This window comes from Podarcis bocagei (assembly GCF_964188305.1).
Source record: "Podarcis bocagei genome assembly, chromosome: 9".
NCBI lineage: Eukaryota > Metazoa > Chordata > Lepidosauria > Squamata > Lacertidae > Podarcis > Podarcis bocagei.
This window is the reverse complement of record NC_138134.1, coordinates 29,216,953-29,236,859: the sequence shown is the minus strand read 5'-3', so window position 1 is coordinate 29,236,859 and position 19,907 is coordinate 29,216,953. Positions and strand designations below refer to the sequence as shown.

The 19,907-nt window shown below is 42.7% G+C and overlaps 1 protein-coding gene across 31 annotated transcripts in view; it reads left to right on the top strand.

The window, feature by feature from the left end:
- TENM3 (teneurin transmembrane protein 3) overlaps window positions 1-19,907 on the top strand; it is a 1,319,439-nt gene that overhangs the window by 1,180,210 nt on the left and 119,322 nt on the right. For all 31 annotated transcript variants that reach the window (XM_081208578.1, XM_081208577.1, XM_081208575.1 and 28 more), the window contains one exon: window positions 2,324-2,561. In XM_081208578.1, the coding sequence (XP_081064704.1) occupies window positions 2,324-2,561 (238 nt within the window). The remainder of the gene's footprint in view (window positions 1-2,323; window positions 2,562-19,907) is intronic.

The following is a 19,907-nucleotide window of genomic DNA, read 5'->3' as shown; positions in this document are numbered from 1 at the left end:
ATCTGACTCCCTATAAACTTCCCTCAATTGACACTTTGCTAAATCTTGGGTGCTTCCCAACGGATATTTCTGTACTTATGTATACAATAAATTAAGTTCAACCAAAAGTGTGTGAAAGTAAACATTACTCACCCTTAGTTATGTTTCACAATTGGCAAAGATTTGAGCTTTTAAGGGAAAGAGGTGTATGGTACTTATTCTCAGTTGGTTTCTTTAAAAAAATAGTAAGTGGGTAGGCCTTACATAAAAGCAACAACAGCAAAATGAGCTGTGAATCAAGGAGGCTGGTGGAGAACTAGATAGGAAGTATAGTGACCAGATTTATTGATTACCTGAATGTATTAAAATGCATAGGTAGGGGACAACTTAGTAAACTTAGTTCCAACATAGATACATTTATAATGCAAACCTATGCTTATTTATTCAGAAGTAAGGCTTGCTGAGTTCAATTATACTTACTTCCAGGTAAGTTAGATAGAATTGCAGCAGAGGGAGTTTTAACTTTATTCTAAATGAAATGGTGAATTTACTAAGGCTTACGATATTGTCACAAATCACAGATAACTGGGTTACTTTCTTTCCCGTTTTCTGGTTTGGGACCTTTATTCTTTTTTTAAAAAGAGGTGGTTTGTTACGGAGATTATAGTTTGTAAATGAGATGTAGAAGTGAAGAGATGAAATTTAAAGGGATGTGCCATAACGGATGTTTGCATGAAATAAAGTGGCTTGTGGTAGCCATGTTAGATATTAGATGAGAATTGCACCGGGGTGGGGGGAATCTAGAGAGAAAGCTTAAAGTCATGTGTACCTTGAAGACTAACAAAATTTATTAAGGCATCAACGTTTGTGGACTCGTGTCCACTTCATCAGGAAAAAAATGACTTGTACAAACAGTTCCTGTAGCTCGAGTAATCATTTTCATATGTATTTTTACATAATGACCTAAGTTACTTCTCGAGCAGCTGATAATTAACTTCTAATCTAAATCAGATAAAGTTTTAAGCAGACTTGAAAAAAAGCCTTTGTGGGCTTTAGCATGTTAAATTATCCTGTAGCTAGCTGTGAATATGCCTTAAAGCTTTCTATAGTGATTCTAATCATATGCATTGACACCCACTGGTGTTGGTAAAGACAAATCTGATTAATTGTATGCTACCTGAATAATAATATTTTCTTCATATGATTTTGTCAAGCTTTTTCTATACCAAAGTCTGAGAAAACTTTGTGGATTGTGTTAAACTTTTAACCATGCTATTGCCAAAACTGCATGTCTCTGTCAGCCCAATTCACAAGTCCAATAAGATGAAGTAATTAGATGCAAGTCGACCTACTACCACTGAAATAAAAAGGATGAAATTAACCCATGTACATTCTTTGTATAGCTTCAGAAACATGTGCTAGGAACTGGATCTGTAGTATCTACCATTTGTTCTATGATGTACAGAAGGTGGGAAAGCACCCCTTATTAACCACGGATGATATAAAGCATGCTGAATGAAGCAGTATTGGCATTATTGCTTTAAAAACAATAGGTATACACTTTCTTAGGAACCATGACATATATATACTGTTGTGATGGCAAGTTTCTCTGATCACCTGTGACTTGCTCTAAAACATAGTTATACCACATAGTGTGAAATTGGAAAATCTGTTCTGTGTGTGTTCTAATGGATGTAACGGTCATTAAGTATATGAGTCTTCTGACGTTGTAATCAGATGTGATTCAGGCTGTTAAATATCCATGAAGCAACATCTGCTTCACAGAGTGACCTTCTGCTAAAGAATACTTAGCATCTATTAGCAGATCATAGTGCAGATCTGCCTTATTTGAAATGCTCTAAACTAGACTAGTCTACTGCTGTTTAGTAACTAGCTTGCAATAATTTATTGCAGTTAAATAAAGCTTTTAAAAATCCATTAAATAATTATAGGGATTACATGCATTTCAAAAACCTTTGTATTCTATTTAAATTACCCATTTAATTTCAGGGTTTGTTTGTTTAAAAAACCTGAATTCTAAAGGCATGTTAGGGCACTCTTAACTGTTATTTTCTGTAGGTGTTAATAAACCAGTTTAAAAAAGAAAAGAAAGAAAACACAACCTGAAACAAATTAAAACCAAAAGCAGCCACACCATCTGTTGTATATTAATTAGATCTTAGTCTATCAAGGGTAAACTGACACTTGAAAAATGTCATTGAAGACAATCAATAGACTAACATGCAAATATATTGGATTAAGGTCTTTCATTTCAGTTTCTGCTTTAGATCTAGTAAAGGTGAGGATGATGTATATAACAAACTTTAATTTTCTTTCTTCTCAGAGCAACCTCCAAATAACCAAGGCCAGTCGACCCTGCAACCTTTGCCACCTTCTCACAAGCAGCATTCAACACAGCATCACCCATCTATCACCTCCCTTAACAGAAACTCACTGACAAATAGGAGGAACCAGAGTCCGGCCCCGCCGGCTGCTTTGCCCGCCGAGCTGCAAACCACACCCGAGTCGGTCCAGCTGCAGGACAGCTGGGTCCTTGGCAGTAATGTGCCACTGGAAAGCAGGTAATCCTTTAGGAACTTGTAAAACTTCAGTTTTGCTCAGAATATTTAAGAAGCCTAAGATTGATGCATCCCTTAATTCTGCCAGCAAGAGGTGTAATCTGTGGAATTTTAACCCAGTACAGCCAAGATTGGTACTGCCACCTTGTCCCAAAGCTCACGTTGTAACTTAATTATTCCCTTACAGTGTTTTGACTTAGAACATGTATAGAAGCTGCACTTAAGACATGTTATTATCTAGAAGCAAGCAATTTCTCCTTAATGTTCATTATTAGTGCTGCTGTATTAGTTATCACAAAGAATTGTTTATAGGAGTTAACAGACACGTGATCACAGTGCAACTAGAGAGGCTTGTCCACTTCTGAAGCAAGTTTCACTCTTTTGTACATTGTGATTACTTGATCTTAGCCTTAGGGTTGTATTTAAATGCACCCTGTACTTATGTGACCTTTCATTCTTCCATAATGACCAGTTAAAGTTACAAATGTCTCCATTTAGGCTTAGACCTATGATTACCACATTAACAGATCCAGAGTGTGAAGTCTGTCTTTTCAGCTCATTTAGATGAGCAGCAGTTGTAACATTAGTGGAATGCCATTTGTGTTTTGACCCCTGTTGGGAATGTTTTTGTAACTCATCAGTTTTGCTTGTGTGAGGATGTCCCCAAGCACTGATAAGTAAGAGCTTCCTTGGAGATGCCTGTACATGGTTTCAGGCAACTAGGACTCTGTGTTGAAAAATGGAGAGAAATAGTAGTGGGTGCTCTAACAACCTCCCCATGCAGTTCTGAAGATGAGGGACAACTACCTCCTTCCTTCTACTCCCTGCCACATGGAGCACTGAAAATGTGCACTTGCTGTCATTATCCCTACTGGATGGGGGAAAGTGGGGAAACTTTCCCTGCCTTAAGGCCCGGGATGTCACTCTCACTTTACTTAGGCATGTGAAATATTTTGTGTCTGAGGGTAAATTAAAGATGTGAAAGGGTATAGAATGATGGAGATTATTCTGCACAACGTATCATGTTTGTTTTGGAACTGTCTTTCCAGATGGATGTTTTATAAAGCTGTTTTTCTCCCTCACCCCCATTGACAGCAGTATCTTGCTGCAACTAGTATTTGTCAATATGTATAGGATATGAAGCTGTGTTGTTACTGATTAAAAGGACAAATGGTAAAGGGATGTGGAGCAGGGATTCCCATCCTTACTTAATAACTGTCTAAATTCAGCAGGGAAGAGAAACTGTCGCTTTCCCTTAAAAAGCAGTCTGAACAAGTGGTGATGATAAAAGTCATTCCACTCTTTTGTTGTTGTTTAGTCGTGTCCAACTCTTCGTGATCGCTTGGACCAGAGCACGCTAGGCACTCCTGTCTTCCACTGCCTCCCGCAGTTTGATCAAACTCATGTTAGTAGCTCCACTCTTCTAGAGAATAATAATTTATTCCTGCCATCCCTCCTTTTTCAACTTTCTGATTGCTTACCGAAGCCACAAAACTATCTTCCAAGTTTTAGTATTATGATTATTATTGCCACTGCTCATTACTCCTCTAGATATACATTCCCACTCTCTTTATGTAAGATCAGCCAGTAGGCCTAGTTCTCACTGAAGTGGTAAACTTTGGGGCTGTACCACTTCAGGTTGTAGGTGCGGTCTCACATGCCTGAACACATACAAATATAGAAACTAATGCAGCTAAACCCTTCTCCCTGACATTTAGTGTTCTATATGAAAGGATTTATTTGTTTGCTTGTTTTTGTTTGGAGGACTGTTTGGTCCCATAGGCATCCATTTGCAGTCTGAAGTTGATACATTACAGACACAGATTTACTGTGGAGAATCAGGCTACAGAAAGACGGGGTGGTGAAACTGGAGTCATTTTAGTCATTTGAACCTTTTATGTGACATTCTGGACTACACATAACATTCTGATGAAAAACAGTATCTCCTTGCTGTTAACAACATAGCTTATTTGTAGTTACTTGATAAGAGATATATTAAAAACCTGTCCTGAGGTGAATTTATTTATTAAGCTTTGATACCTCATTAGTTAATGTTTCTCTAGTTTTTTATTGTTTCATTTAAGATGAAACAACAGCGCAAGAATAAAACTACCAAATGTTTAGCCATTACCAAGGTAACAAGCTTCATTAAACAGCAGGACCTGGTGCCAGAAAACAGATAGGGTAGTTATTTTTGGAGTAGCCAACTCCAAAACCTTGAGTGCCACTAGATAAAAGGCCCTCTCTTAAGTGCTCATCCTGCAAACAAGGATCTTGGCACAGGAGGCATTCATAACTTATAAGGAACATTTAAAGAGCTAGTTTGTACTTCACAATAAACCATAGCTTATGGTGATGAAAATGAGCTGTAGGGTATCTCATGCTTATGTGATCCACCTTCCTTCACCTTTGGCATGATCACAAAGAGGCAATTAGAAGCTTTGTTCTCGCCTAAAGGACTAGGTGTGCAGCCTGGGAGTCATTTTGGACTCACAACTATCAATGGAAGCACAAGTCAATTCTGTGTCCAGGGCAGCTGTCTACCAGGTTCACCAGCTGAGACCCTACCTGCCCATACATTGTCTTACCAGAGTGATACATGCTCTGGTCCAACTTGGACTACTGCAAAGCGCTCTACGTGGGGCTACCTTTGAAGGTGACTCAGAAACTACAACTACTCCAGAATGCAGCAGCTAGACTGGTGACTGGGACCATATAACTGTTGGGATACTGCCAGGGAGACAAAGTCCATCATGGCCCCACGTCGCCTCTGGACGTCCATCGATCTCCCATAGACACGCAGTATCAGCAATTAGCGACACGAGCTCCAGAAATAGCTTGCCACATTCCAGAGCTTATGCACGCTCTTATCAGCAGATAATGCGCAGCAAAAGATGCATGCAGGAGAGCATATTTACAAGTTTATTCAGCGTTGGTCAGAACAGAGAAAAACATGACCGCCTGCTTCAGCGTTCAGGCACCGAGAGAGAGAAAACGAAAGCAATAGCAAAACATAAACATCCTGTGAACAGGAAAATACACAGACTCTGTGACTCACAAAGCCTGCTCCCTTTTAAGGTGGAACGGAAATATCCTAACATACTCCCCCTTTCCGCGTAACCTGTAGTACCTGTGGTTCAACCCAATTGCAACCTTTGTACGTAAACCTTAAGTTGTTCTCTGTTAACAACCTTAGACAACAGATCAGCAGGAATTTCATTTCCTGCCATGTAGGACACCTGAATGAGTCCTTTCTGAATACACTCTCTTGCACGATGTAGCTTAATCTGCAAGTACTTGTTTTTTTGCTTGCAACTCTCTGAGTTCAGCAAAGCCAAACAGGATCTATTGTCTTGATACACTTGTATAGGACATTTCACAGAAACACTGATGTCCTTAAACAGTTGCATCAACCATTCACAATCCATGAGTGAAAATGACAGAGCATTGAGTTCTGCTTCACAGGAATTTAGGCTTACTGTTGTCTGCTTCTTGAACAACCAGTCAAACAGGCAGTGGTTGTACATGTAGCATACTCCAGAAGTGCTTGTACCATCCGTGGTGTCACTTCCAAAACTAGCATCTGCAAAGATTTCAAGACCTCCAGTCTTCTGACTGGTGAACCTCAGCCTGTAGTGCAAAGTCCCTTTCAAATAGCGGGCTATGCGCTTCAGAGCTTTCCAATCCTGAACGGTAGGATTGTTAGCATGTCTGCTAAGCAGGTTAGTGCTTACAGCTATGTCAGGTCTTGAGCATCTAGCAATGAAATTCAACTTGCCTAGAATGCATCTGTACAGCATAGTGTCAGAAAACGCTTCAGCAGTACTATCTACCTGGTAACCTGTCACCATCGGTGTGTCTGCTGGGTTTGCATCAACCAAATTCAACCTGGTTAATACATCAGCAATTTTCTGTGTTTGGTGTACCAGAAAATTACCTGCTTGGTCTCTCTCCACCTGCAGAGAAAGATAGTTGGATACCTCACCAAGATCCTTCATGTCAAAGTGCTCCTTCAGCTGAGCTAGGGTGCTTTGGTAGAAAGCCTGATTCTTCCAAAACATCAGAAGATCATCAACAAAACATAAACAATACAGTTTGTTTTGCCTCTCCTCCTTGACAAACACACACGGATCAGCCTTGCCCTGGTGAAAACCTAGAGAAAGCAATGTCTCAGTGAGTTTTGTGTTCCAACACCTGGCACTCTGCTTGAGACCATATAAGGACTTCCGCAGCTTACAGACCATTCCCTTCTGTATCTGCATCCCGTCAGGTGGAAGCATGTACAGTTCCTCCCCCAAAATCCCGTACAAAAAAGCTGTATTAATGTCATGATGGGAAACATGCAGTTTGTCCTCCGCAGCAATCTTGAGCATCAGCCGAATGCTCTCATATTTGACGGTGGGAGAGTAGGTCTCGTGGTAATCCTGTCCTGGTACCTGTGAAAAACCTCTGGCAACCAATCTGGCTTTGTGTCTGACAACCTTGCCATTCTGGTCTGTCTTGGCCTTGAAGACCCACTGCTGCCAACCAGTCTCATTCCTGGGACTACCGGTACCAGTTCCCAAGTTTGGTTCCTATTCAAGGAATCAACTTCAGCCTTCATGGCATTAAGCCAAGTCTCAGCATCTTTAGAGGTTAACTCCTGAACCTCTTTGAAGCTTGAAGGTTCCCACACCTTTTCTGAGCTACTAAGAACAGCAGTTGCCGTCTTAGCAAACTCATCAGCAAATCTCTTTGGAGGTCTGCCTTTGGTCACCCTTTCAGATCTGCGTACTAGACGCAAGTCTTCTGGACTCATCTCCTCCTTCTTAGGAGAAAAGTGACCAATGGTGAACAGTGGTTCTTCCAGTTCATTGTCAGACGCTTCAGATGGTCTGACTGAGGCCTTTGCGCTCTTGTAGTCTGCTGTGTCATCACTGTCGCTGACATCAGCAGCAGCGCCGCCCACTGAGCTGGAATCCGAACTCTGATCATCATCATCATCATCCTCAGCTTCCTCAGCATCATCTGCTTTTTTCACATCACCTTCATCTTCCTCTGGGTAACTCTGGAAAATTCCCACATTTCCCCCCCCCCACTTAGGATTGTACTCAACACTCCTTGTGAACTTTATGGACTTAGAGTCAGTCATCCATACCCTGTATGCACCTTTTTCGTACCCCATGAACAAACCATGTGCCCCACGCTTCCCAAGCTTGTTGCTCTGTGGGGTGTGTACCCACATGTCAGAACCAAAGATTCTCATGTGCTTGACGTGAGGTTTCTTACCAAACATCTTCTCATAGGGAGTGCAACCAATAGGTGATGACAATCTGCGATTAAAAGTGTAAACAAAATTCGACAGAGCCTCCCCCCAAAACTTCTCAGGGAGATTGGCATCATGCAACAAGGTTTTCAGGCCTTGAAGCAAAGTTTGATTTGCTCACTCCGCAAGCCCATTCATCCATGGCGATCTAGGCGTTGACAAGTCATGCTGGATTCCCTTCTCAGTCAGGAAAGCTTCAAACTGCTGAGAAGTGAACTCCCCGCCCCGATCAGTAAAGAGACAGCCAATATGTTTACCGTGAACATTCTCCAACCAAGCACAGAATGCCTTGAACCTAGGAAATGCTTGCGATTTCTGCTCGAGCATAAACACATGAATGTACCTGGAAAAAGAATCAATTAGAATCATGAAGTACCTTGCTCCACCCAAAGAGGGCGCAAGTGGACCAACCAGGTCTGCGTGGACTAGCTGGTAGGGTTTGGAAGCCTGCCTGCTAGACTCCTTGCCTTTTGGAGCAACCTTCACCTTGTTCTCTGCACAAGATACACATTTCATGTGAAACTTACAGGGTTTGATGTTCAAACCCTCAACCAACTCTGGCATCTTGGCCAGTGCCTGCCAAGAGATGTGACAAAATCTTCTGTGTGCATCATGAATGCATCCTGCATGAAGAACTTTGTTAGTTTGTGCAACACAACAAGAATCAACATTAGACACAACAGCACCATTGTCAACATAAGTTATACAGAACAAGCCATCTATAAACTTTGCATGCAAAATGTCCTCTTTGCCTTTCCTGATGACACAGACGCTCCTCTTGAAGGAAATCTCAAAGCCACGCCCAGTAAGCTGTGGGACACTGAGCAAATTGTTTGCAGCACCTGGAACATAAAGTACATCTTTGATGGTAGTGTGCAGACTTGCCAGTTTCACGGTCCCTTCTCCTGCAATTCGCAACGTCTTTCCGTCAGCCAGGTGGATCTCTCCGTCTTGAGGCTTGAAGGAGATAAAAAGATGCTTATCTTTTGCAAGATGGCGGGTGCATCCAGAATCCACAATAAATCTGGCCTTGGCCTTTGGAGCAGCTTTTGCAGCAAGCAAAACCTTGTTTTTCACCGGCATGGGCTTTTGCTGCTTGCCCCCCTGCTCCTGGCCATCAGACTTGCCTTTAGCCTTTGGTGAAGCTGTGCCAGCAAACAAAGCCTTGTTTTCCACTGGCGTGGGCTCTTCACCCTCCCTCTGCTTCTGGCCATCTGCAGGCATCTGTCTCTGTTTACTTCTGGCCTTCCGGTATCTGTGAGGATGACCTTGGCTCCCATGAGAAACAACTCTCAGCTGCTGACTCCTTGGCTCCCCCTGGAGGCAGGAATGCTGCCTGGGATGACATCACAGTCAGCTTCCCCTGCAGCTTGCAACCGGTGCCCTCGGCATCCCTGCATTCACTCGCATTTTGGGAAACAGCCAGACCTCCGATGCAGTCAAACTCTGGGCTGGGATGACTGGCAGATGGGCTATCTTCAAAGCATTCCACATCTGACGTGCAGTCGTGTTGCCAGCTAGCGTGGCAATTTCCTCCAGAGAGACGGACAAGACTATTACGTCTATGGTCTTCGAATGTTGGGCCTTCCATCTATCTGTCAGAGGAACTGGAGGGGCTTCACACACAGTATGCCACACTCCAAACTGACACAGCAAACTCTCACACCACACAGCCCAGGTTTTATAATTGTGCCGATTTAGCTTTGGGCACTCAGCAGCCTCAGAAGCTTGGAAAAACTCCATTCCAGCTTTTTACTTGAGCTGTGAGTCTATTTCACTTCAGAGACTTCTTATCTCGGCAGCCCATTAATCATGAATTCTCTGGCGCAGCTCCCAGATCAATTAGTCTGCCGGAGTTCAAAGTCTCTTGCCGCGGCAAACAGAAAAGCCTTATTTGCTTTCGCTTTTCCACACATACCTCTCTCGCAGTCTTACTCTCCTATAAGTGCCGTGAATCTGGGCCCGAAACCTGTTGTTGGGATACTGCCAGGGAGACAAAGTCCATCATGGCCCCACGTCGCCTCCGGACGTCCATCGATCTCCCGTAGACACACAGTATCAGCAATTAGCAACACGAGCTCCAGAAATAGCTTGCCACATTCCAGAGCTTATGCACGCTCTTATCAGCAGATAATGCGCAGCAAAAGATGCACGCAGGAGAGCATATTTACAAGTTTATTCAGCGTTGGTCAGAACAGAGAAAAACATGACCGCCTGCTTCAGCGTTCAGGCACCGAGAGAGAGAAAACGAAAGCAATAGCAAAACATAAACATCCTGTGAACAGGAAAATACGCAGACTCTGTGACTCACAAAGCCTTCTCCCTTTTAAGGTGGAACGGAAATATCCTAACAATAACACCGGTCCTGAAAGACCTACATTGGCTCCCAGTATGTTTCTGAGCCCAATTCAAAGTGTTGTGGCTGCCTTTAAAGCCCTAAATGGCCATGGCCCTGTAAAGCTAGAGGAGCATCTCACCATCATTCAGCCCCGACACTGAGGTCCAGCTCCAAGGGCCTTCTGGAGGTTCCCTCACTGCAGGGAACCAGGCAGAGGGCCTTCTCAGCAGTGGCACCCTCCCTGTGGAATGTCAAGGAGGTAAATAACTATCCAATTTTTAGAAGACATCTGAAGGCCGTCCTGTATTGGGAAGTTTTTAATGTTTGATGTTTTATTATGTTTTTACGAGTGGCTGGGGCAACCCAGCCAGATGAGTGGGGTATAAATAATAAAACATGTGCTTTTTAAAGGGGGTACTCAAAGGTATGCAGTAACGACACCTATTTTTTGTTGTTAAAAAGTATGGCACTTACTGTAACACCTTCATGGAGAGTACCAGCACCTATTTTTCTAGAAAAGCACGGAATAAAATTATAAAATTATAATTATTATCCAACTGGGATGCTCGCCATGTTACAAAGGTATAATGCAAGAGTGCCTAGGATACAATATGTTCACAAGGTCAAGCAGCTTTCATTGGCAATTAATTATAGTGTACCTGTGGGCAGCACTGCTTCTGAATACCAGTTGCTGGAAACCACAGGAGGGGAGAGCACTCTTGCGCTTGAATCCTGTTTGCTGGTTTCCCAGAAGCAACTGTTCAACCATTGGGAGAACAGGATGCTGGACTAGGTGGGCCATTGCCCTGATCCAGGAGACTTTTATGTTATTATGTTCTTATGACTTCAGGTGATGGACCATTAAGTGTGTTTAAGGATCATGCCATGGGCCATTGGGGAGGCATGGCAGGTCTGCAGTGTCTGTGTCTGCTATGCTTTTCTGATGCCTTCAGTTAATCTGTTCTGGTGTCAAAAAGGAGTTCCATAGTACTATTTCAAGGGAGACAAGAGCTTGCACCTGTGCTTGTTTGAGCCTCACCTGAAATAAAGAAAAGAGAAATCGGGACCACACTCTAAGCGTGCTCCCTTTGATGTTGAATTGGTAACCAGCCACCAGCCAAAATGGCCTCCAATAGGGTGGGGGAGCCCACTGTCCAGATCCAGTTTCCTGCCCCTGATCTGAAGAGATGTGTGAAAGCACTGATAAAATCAGACATTATATAAATCTGGTATAACACCAAGTCTACACCTACTAGTCTATACCAGGAGAAATACTTTTGTCTTTGATTAAGTGAATTTATTCATTTAAGCGATACTGTGAATTGTTCATACAGTGGTACCTCAGTTGATGAACTTAATCTGTTCTGTTCTTAAACCAAAGCCATTCTTAAGCCAAAGCGCTCTTTTCCTAATGAGGCCTCCCGCCACCGGTGCCCTTCCACCATTCGACTTCCATTCATAGACCGAGGTAAAGTTTGCTAACCGGAACACAACTTCCAGTTTTGCGGAGTTCATATACCGAATAATTCGTTAACAGGGCTGTTCTTAAACCGAGGTACCACTGTATTGTATTTAGCATGGTAGCATGTCATAGGATGGGAAAGACAGGTTATAGTGTAGTTTACTAATGTTGCATAATTTTTTCATCAGAATTCTGCTTTAACGAAACAGTTAAAAACATGGCATTGTATTTAATTATCTGTAAATTTCATTATATAGACAGAATTGGAGTCACATTTGAATAATCTAACTACTGTACTAGTGTAAGAAGGTAGAATTTGATCAAAAACGTTTGCTTTTCTATATAATTTCTTAAGTCATCAGCAAAGCTGACCAAGGGGCGTGAAAAGTTTAGAATGCATTCAAGCTTGATGAAGCATTTGTGCTAGTAGACAATTAGGTGCTTTTATTGGTGTGATTTCCAATGGAACGACAGCCTTTAATATTGATTAAGCCTCTGTGAAAACAGGTATTAATCTTTTATGGGAGGGATCGAATCCATTTACCTGAAGGCCTTATGCTCCACAGGAGTACAATATATTGGTAGGAGTAGGGTGCATAAACGTTTAATAGCAGATAGTTTAATGTGCTTCATCAGGAAAGAAAGAGCTCAGCTCTGTCACATTCACAATCATTTCATATGCTGTGTTTTTCCATTAGTTTGTCAGCAGTAAATCTTAGCTAGCAATGACCCAGTTTGGTCGAGTTCCTGTTTCCTAGATGTGGTGTACAGAGAGAAGTTAATTTTAGCTTTAAATGCATCACTGGTTGCTTCTGTTGATGATGAGGTTAAAACACAAACAGTTTGATCTAGGTCCAGGAACATTTATCCACAATTATGTTGCATGTCTGATGCACAGCCTGTCATGATGTTTTTTTCCTGTGAAGTGGGCATTGCCCCTTCATAAATAATTAGCCATTTAGAAATAAATCCTGTTATTCATCTTGTTCTAGTATCCTCATGAGCTTTCCAGTGAAATAAAAATAAAGACAGATAGCTAAAAGTATTATGTATATCAAGTATGCAAAAATGATCATTGTAATAAACCAGAGGGGAAAATAACAAAACAAAAACCCAGTATATTGAGATTGCACCCCTGTAGTTCATTGGACAACTTTTGACTGGGCATATATGGGATTGCACAGTAAGTAATTTTTTAAAAATCCACCACATAAGCATTTTTATCACACAAATTAATGTATGCTCTTGTTCCCTCTAGCTCAATTATCCTACAATGCTAATTCACCTTTATAATTGATATTTAATAGACATATATGCATTCGTTTTTTATATATTTGTTATGGGAACCTCAAGTTGCAGGTACCTGGCAGATGAAGTGAGGTTTGATACAGATAGAGGTAACAGAGCAGTGAAATTTATCTTGTTTATAAGCTTTTGGCTTTTGAAATTATGCTAGCAGGGATCGCCTCCTGGTGTGAAACTTGTCCAGAGATAATAACCCATCAGTTACATAATAGATTTTAGAATACAACATACTGTCAGGTTGACAATGTAGCTTATCAGCCTCACTAATTCACAGCATCACAGCTAGAATTATTATGTTTTTGTTGTTCTCATGTTTTCATATCATGCATTTTTCACTTGCATTTTAAAAAGTTGCTCTTTGCAGGCTTTTGTATGTCGTTTAGCTACCTGCATTATTTGTTTGCTGAAAATCTGAATAAACCTATATTTTAAAAATATATATAAATGTAGGGTAAGTCAGCCAGGTATAGGACTTACATGTCATAAAATAAAATGATGTGTTGTATAGTGATAAATATGTACTGTTTATGTTGTTGTTGTTATTTATACCTACCTGTAAATACAATAATGATACTTGCTTTTGGATTTTGGGAGATGACATTGAAGTTGCATCCCTTAAGTGAAAGCAGCCACCTCTGTGGACATGGCTAAAACTGCAACAACTTTTTTTAAAAAAAAATATTGGTCATATATATTCTCCAGGTCTTTACTTTAATTTACTTTTGCATGGTGGAAAATCTTTTGGTCTTGGATTGACATTTATTTAGTTACTTATTTATCTTTGCACACAGATATAGCAAAAGTGAGAATCTCTTACCACATACTAGCATTTCCCATGATTTTTAATGCATAGCACTCACTTCTAGTCAGCACCCTCACTAATGAAATCCAGAGCCAGAGATTCTGACACCTATCATACTTGCAAAAATAGAACAAGCCTTGCATTTATACATATCAATGCTATACCTTGGATTGCCAAGTTATATCTTTGAAATCCACTTACTCCTTTGAATACACTTACTCAGCATGAAGGAAAGAAGCCATGGCTTGCTTATCCCACCTGTTCAGATATTTTTTTTGATGCCCTCCCCTACATTCAGCATTGTATATCAGCAACATAGTAGGCAGGATAAACTGCAGAACTGAAACACCCTTTTCCGGGAATTTAAAGATTCTGTACAAATCCTGAGATTGTGATGCGTCAGGTCTACTTTGTTCCGTTTCTGTTCATATACAACCTGATGATGCTTTATGACACTGAAAAGCAATGGAATTTTATGCGTTAGCTTTCATTTTCTCATATTAGTTTGATATGAAGTGTGTGTAGGTATGTCAGTAATTCATTGTCAAGGACATTGTTTCATTGTTCATTAAAATCAGAAATGTTCAGTCAGCACTGATTTTCTTCTTTCAAAAATATAGTCAAACTGCTGTGATATTTTTCCGCTGCAAATATTCTCTAGTGACTAGATTTTCAGTGCCATTCCATTATTTATATACCAGTTTGGGTGAGATCAAAAGGGTTTAAAATGAGAGACTACAGGACCTCTTAAGGGCTACACTTGCATGGTTCTCACAAGATTGTTATGGTTACACATATTATCCATATTTTTAATTGTACACATGCAGCACTTGCCTGTTAAATAAAAATATACAGTGGTACCTCGGGTTACATACGCTTCAGATTACAGACTTCGCTAACCTAGAAATAGTGCTTCAGGTTAAGAACTTTGCTTCAGGATGAGAACAGAAATTGTGCTCCAGCGGTGCGGCAGCAGCAGGAGGCCCCATTAGCTAAAGTGGTGCTTCAGGTTAAGAACAGTTTCAGGTTAAGTACGGACCTCCGGAACGAATTAAGTACTTAACCAGAGGTACCACTGTATTACATTTAAAGCACAGGCTGCCCTTTTGTTCTTGATGTAGTGTTTGCACTAGTCTTTAAGTGACATATCCAGTAGGGAAGAATAGACAGTCAGTTTCTAGTCAGTGTCAATTTCACAAGTGTTCATTCATAAATTCATTTTGTCCTGTCTCCATCCTCCGACTGGGGGGGGGGGGAATCCATACCAAAAATTGTATATAAATATTTAACTATGCATTTAATTACATACTTTACCATAAGCATCCTTAGCTTCCAGACACTTGTTCTAGAGTCCAAAACAAAAAATAATAATAATTCTACCCCTCGCTTTCCATTGTTTGAAACAGCTTACACAAATTAATTAGCAATTGAATCTCAAAATCCAGAAAATGTTGACAAAGGTAATATGCCAAATAATAGCAAATCTAATCTACAGAATAAATAATTTAATACCAAAATTGAAATTCCAAAATATTGGCATAAAAGCTATGCCTTGCCATTCATCCTGATCACTTGAGTTACCTAATGACAATGTTTGTAAGAAGTATTGCAAAGCATTTCTTACCTAATCAAAAATAGGTATATTTTTCTAATGCAAACCTTATCCGATAGCCCATTCTATAACCTGAGAGTTACTTCTGATAAGGTCCTGCTTCTCTCTTTTACAGTACAGTGGTGCCCCGCAAGACGAATGCCTCGCAAGACGGAAAACTCGCTAGACGAAAGAGTTTTCCGTTTTGGAGGTGCTTCACAAAACGAATTTCCTATGGGCTTGCTTCGCAAGACGACAATGTCTTGCGAGTTCCTGCTGGTTTCCCCCCCCCTTTTTGTAAGCCACTAAGCCGCTTATCAGCTGATCCGATCAGCAGATAAGCCGCTAATAGCGCTAATCCGCTAATCCTTCAATGGGCTTGCTTCGCAAGAGGAAAAAAACCGCTAGACGAAGAGAATCACAGAACGGATTCTTTTCGTCTTGCGAGGCACCACTGTAGTGATTTTAGTTTGTTCCATAACCTGCTTGACACAGAAACATCTGCTTGGGTCCAACAAAAGGGGAGACTTGTGATGAGACAAAAGTCTGTACAGTGGTGCCTCGCAAGACGAAATTAATTCGTTCCGCAAGTCTCTTCGTCTTGCGGTTTTTTCGTCTTGCGATGCACGGTTTCCCATAGGAATGCATTGAAAATCAATTAATGCGTTCCTAGGGAAACCGCCTTCAGACCAGGTCCGGGGACAGTCTGTCCCCGGACCTCTTCTGAAGGCTGGGGGGGGGACAAGGGCTTTTCTTCCCACCCCCAGCATTTTAAAAAACCCCGGGACAGCGGAGGACTTCTCCGCTGTCCGGGCGATCTTAAAATGCTGGCGGGCGGCATTTTAAAATCGCCCCGGACAGCGGAGGACTTCTCCGCTGTCCGGGGCGATTTTAAAGCCCCTGGGAAGGCAGGCAGGGGGGACAAAGACTTTGGCCCCCCGCCAGCCTTCAGAAGAGGTCCTGGACCTCTTCTGAAGGCAGGGGGGGGCGAAAGTCTTTGCTCCCCCCCCCGCCTGCCTTCAAAAGGTGTCCCCGCGGCGGGAGGTGTCCCCTGCCCCCCGCCCGGCTTCGGAGCACCGGGAGAAGCGATCTCCCCGCAACCCCTTGCTTCAAAAGAGGTCCGGGGGCAGCGGGGAAGAAGCGCGTCGCTTCCTGCTGCCCCCGGACCTCTTTTGAAGCAAGGGGCTGCGGGGAGATAGCGATCTCCCTGCAGCCCCTTGCTGCAAAAGACGTCCGGGGGAAGCGGGGAAGAAGCGCTTCGCTTCCCGCTGCCCCCGGACCTCTTTTGAAGCAAGGGGCTGCGGGGAGATAGCGATCTCCCTGCAGCCCCTTGCTGCAAAAGACGTCCGGGGGAAGCGGGGAAGAAGCGCTTCACTTCCCGCTGCCCCGGACCTCTTTTGAAGCAAGGGGCTGCGGGGAGATAGCGATCTCGCCGCAGCCCCTTGTTGCAAAAGATGTCCGGGGGCAGCGGGGAAGAAGCGCTTCGCTTCCCGCTGCCCCCGGACCTCTTTTGAAGCAAGGGGCTGTGCGGAGATAGCGATCTCCCTGCAGCCCCTTGCTGCAAAAGACGTCCGGGGGAAGCGGGGAAGAAGCGCGTCGCTTCCCGCTGCCCCCGGACCTCTTTTGAAGCAAGGGGCTGCGGGGAGATAGCGATCTCCCTTCAGCCCCTTGCTGCAAAAGACGTCCGGGGGAAGCAGGGAAGAAGCGCGTCGCTTCCCGCTGCCCCCGGACCTCTTTTGAAGCAAGGGGCTGCGGGGAGATAGCGATCTCCCCGCAGCCCCTTGCTTCAAAAGAGAAGACCCGCTGTCCCCGGGGCAAGCTTCGTTTTGCGAAGCAAGCCCATAGGGAAATTCGTCTTGCGAGGCAACTCGAAAACGAAAAAACCTTTCGTTTTGCGAGTTTTTCGTCTCGCGAGGCGTTCGTCTTGCGGGGTACCACTGTAGAGCTATATTTCTTCATATGCCTACTCCAGCTGCATGGATTCGAGAGCAATCTTGGTGACATTGTCATCATCCCCAGCAGACGAGATCATGCCATTTAGAAATAAGAGGGAGGGCACTGTCACATCGCCAGTCTCCTGGCAGCAGTGTTGTTGGATATACCAGGTTGGTATGGGAAAGTCAGGTGGTGTGGGCTATATTGGTTCCACCAGTGCACACATGTCAACTTCACCAATGCCCTGCCCTGCCCCACCAATGATGCCCCACCAAGCTCCAGAATACAGCGGGAAGAGCCAGTGGAGTTATGACACTCCTTGAAGATAGGTCAAAACTTTGCAGTCTTTTTTCTGAAGAGACTCTACTGAAGGTGTTAACGATGCCAAGACGGTTGTGGACCAAAGTGAAGGCTAACCAAGGGCATCATGATAACAGGAATTCTGTCCTCTCTTTTCACATTGGAATTGGGAAGATTCCTGTTGGTGCCCTGTGTGCTACTTTTTGACTTGAGTAGCATGACTACCCATTTGCTTCATTTGCAAAGTTGTGCTGTGCTGGCCAAAATCAGTATGTGAGGCTCCACATCTATTCCAAAAAGCTCCCTTTTAAACAAGAAAGAAAGAAAGAAAGAAAGAAAGAAAGAAAGAAAGAAAGGTGCTTTTCTAATACAGTTGTACCTTGGAAGTCAAACAGAATCCTTTCCGGAAATCCGTTCGACTTCCAAAACGTTCGAAAACCAGATCACTCCTGCAGCCAATCAGAAGCCGTGGAAGCCCTGTCAGATGTTCAGGTTCCAAAAGAACGTTCGCAAACCAGAACAATCACTTCCGGGATTGTGGCGTTTGGGAGCCAAAATGTCCAAGTTCCAGGGCGTTCGACAACCAAGGTACGACTGTATTACAGAAGTCTCTAGAGCTGTAAGGGGCAGTGCCAAGTCACAAAGTGGGCACAATTATCATACCATTTTCTGAACAAGTCACTTGGGGATTGGGTTCCCTAGGTAAAAAGTCCATGATTTGCCTTTTCTCTTACCAGTGCCTGGCAAGAATGATTGGGGCTAAATGGACCTAGCTGACTGACTAGATTTTGACAGTGGACCAACAGAAAGCTACCCCTGTGCTAAGCTGAAACACCAGCCTTCTTGTTAGGGGTTGGCTTTCCCACATTTTAAAGAAAACAAATAGCGGCTAGAAGGTTTTCTGACTACATTTGTCCAGAAAGCTATATAAAGTTGTAAAGGGAAACTTGGATACACTTGGATATTACACTGAAGTTCAGAGTAGTGTTTTGAAATCTCTCTTTTAATGAATTTTCTGGGTAAGGATTTCAGCGGCTTTTTCACAATACATAAAATACATTTCTGTTTTTGGCTACTTTTAGCACAAACATATCATGTAAGAAATGGTTTCTAACTTATCCTCGCACTGATGGATAAGTGGCTTTCATTTAATGTGGGTGATATTTATTTTGTAAGGTTTCCAGTTGGTGGTCTGAGCTACACTGCCTTTGGCTGGATTTACAAGCTGTTCCTGGTTCTTTAGAAGATGTTGTTTCCAGCTAATTTGATTTTACTATCCTACTTCTGTACTCTCTCATTCTGTTCATTTTTTTTAAACTCAACAACTTGTTTTTCCATTCTGGTTCTCTACTAAGAGGCTTGTAGTGAATTTTCTCGGTTTTGTGCTTTCAAAGAGATAGACACAGAACACATAATGCTGTGTGTGTAATTACTCTAGCATTTGTGTGTGTGTGTGTGTGTGTGTGTGTGTGTGTGTATACAGTTGTACCTCGGGTTAAGTACTTAATTCGTTCCAGAGGTCCGTTCTTAACCTGAAACTGTTCTTAACCTGAAGCACCACTTTAGCTAATGGGGCTTCCTGCTGCTGCTGCGCCGCCGGTGCATGATTTCTGTTCTTATCCTGAAGCAAAGTTCTTAACCCGAGGTAATATTTCTGGGTTAGCGGAGTCTGTAACCTGAAGCGTATGTAACCTGAGGTACCACTGTATCAGCAAGTTTTATGAAAAGGGAAAATATGTCATTCTAGAAGTAGAGCCCTGAGTCCTGTGACAATTTTGGAGGGTATGCCTTTTCAGCCTAAGGACCACATGCCAGTAATTGAAGGGGCCAGAGGCAAAAGTAGGTGTGGCAATGAGTGTAAATGTTACCTTTATACAATAAACTAGTTTCTCCACAAACTGACACATCCGTCTTTAACTTCCATTTAGCCAAACTGAAAGGCATTATCAACAGCTAAACAACAAATTCCAGTAAGGCCAAAATATTATTATTATTATTATTATTATTATTATTATTATTATTATTATTATATCTCCCATCTGACTGGGTTTCCCTAAGGAAGCGTGTAAAGCAGGGTAGTGAGGAGGCATGGCTTGTGGAGAGGATATTTGGCCTGGGGAGAATCCTGAAGGCCAGGTGGAGAGGCTTAAAGGGCCACACCCCTGTGCTATACGATGCTTTAGTATTATATGAGCAAATCTAGGCAAGCCTTGGGCTCATGTGCTCTCCCTTTTTCTCTCACAGCATGGCTGTGAGGAGTTTGAAGCATTCCCTTCTGTTTTTGATTAACTGCAGCTTGTCATTATGTCCA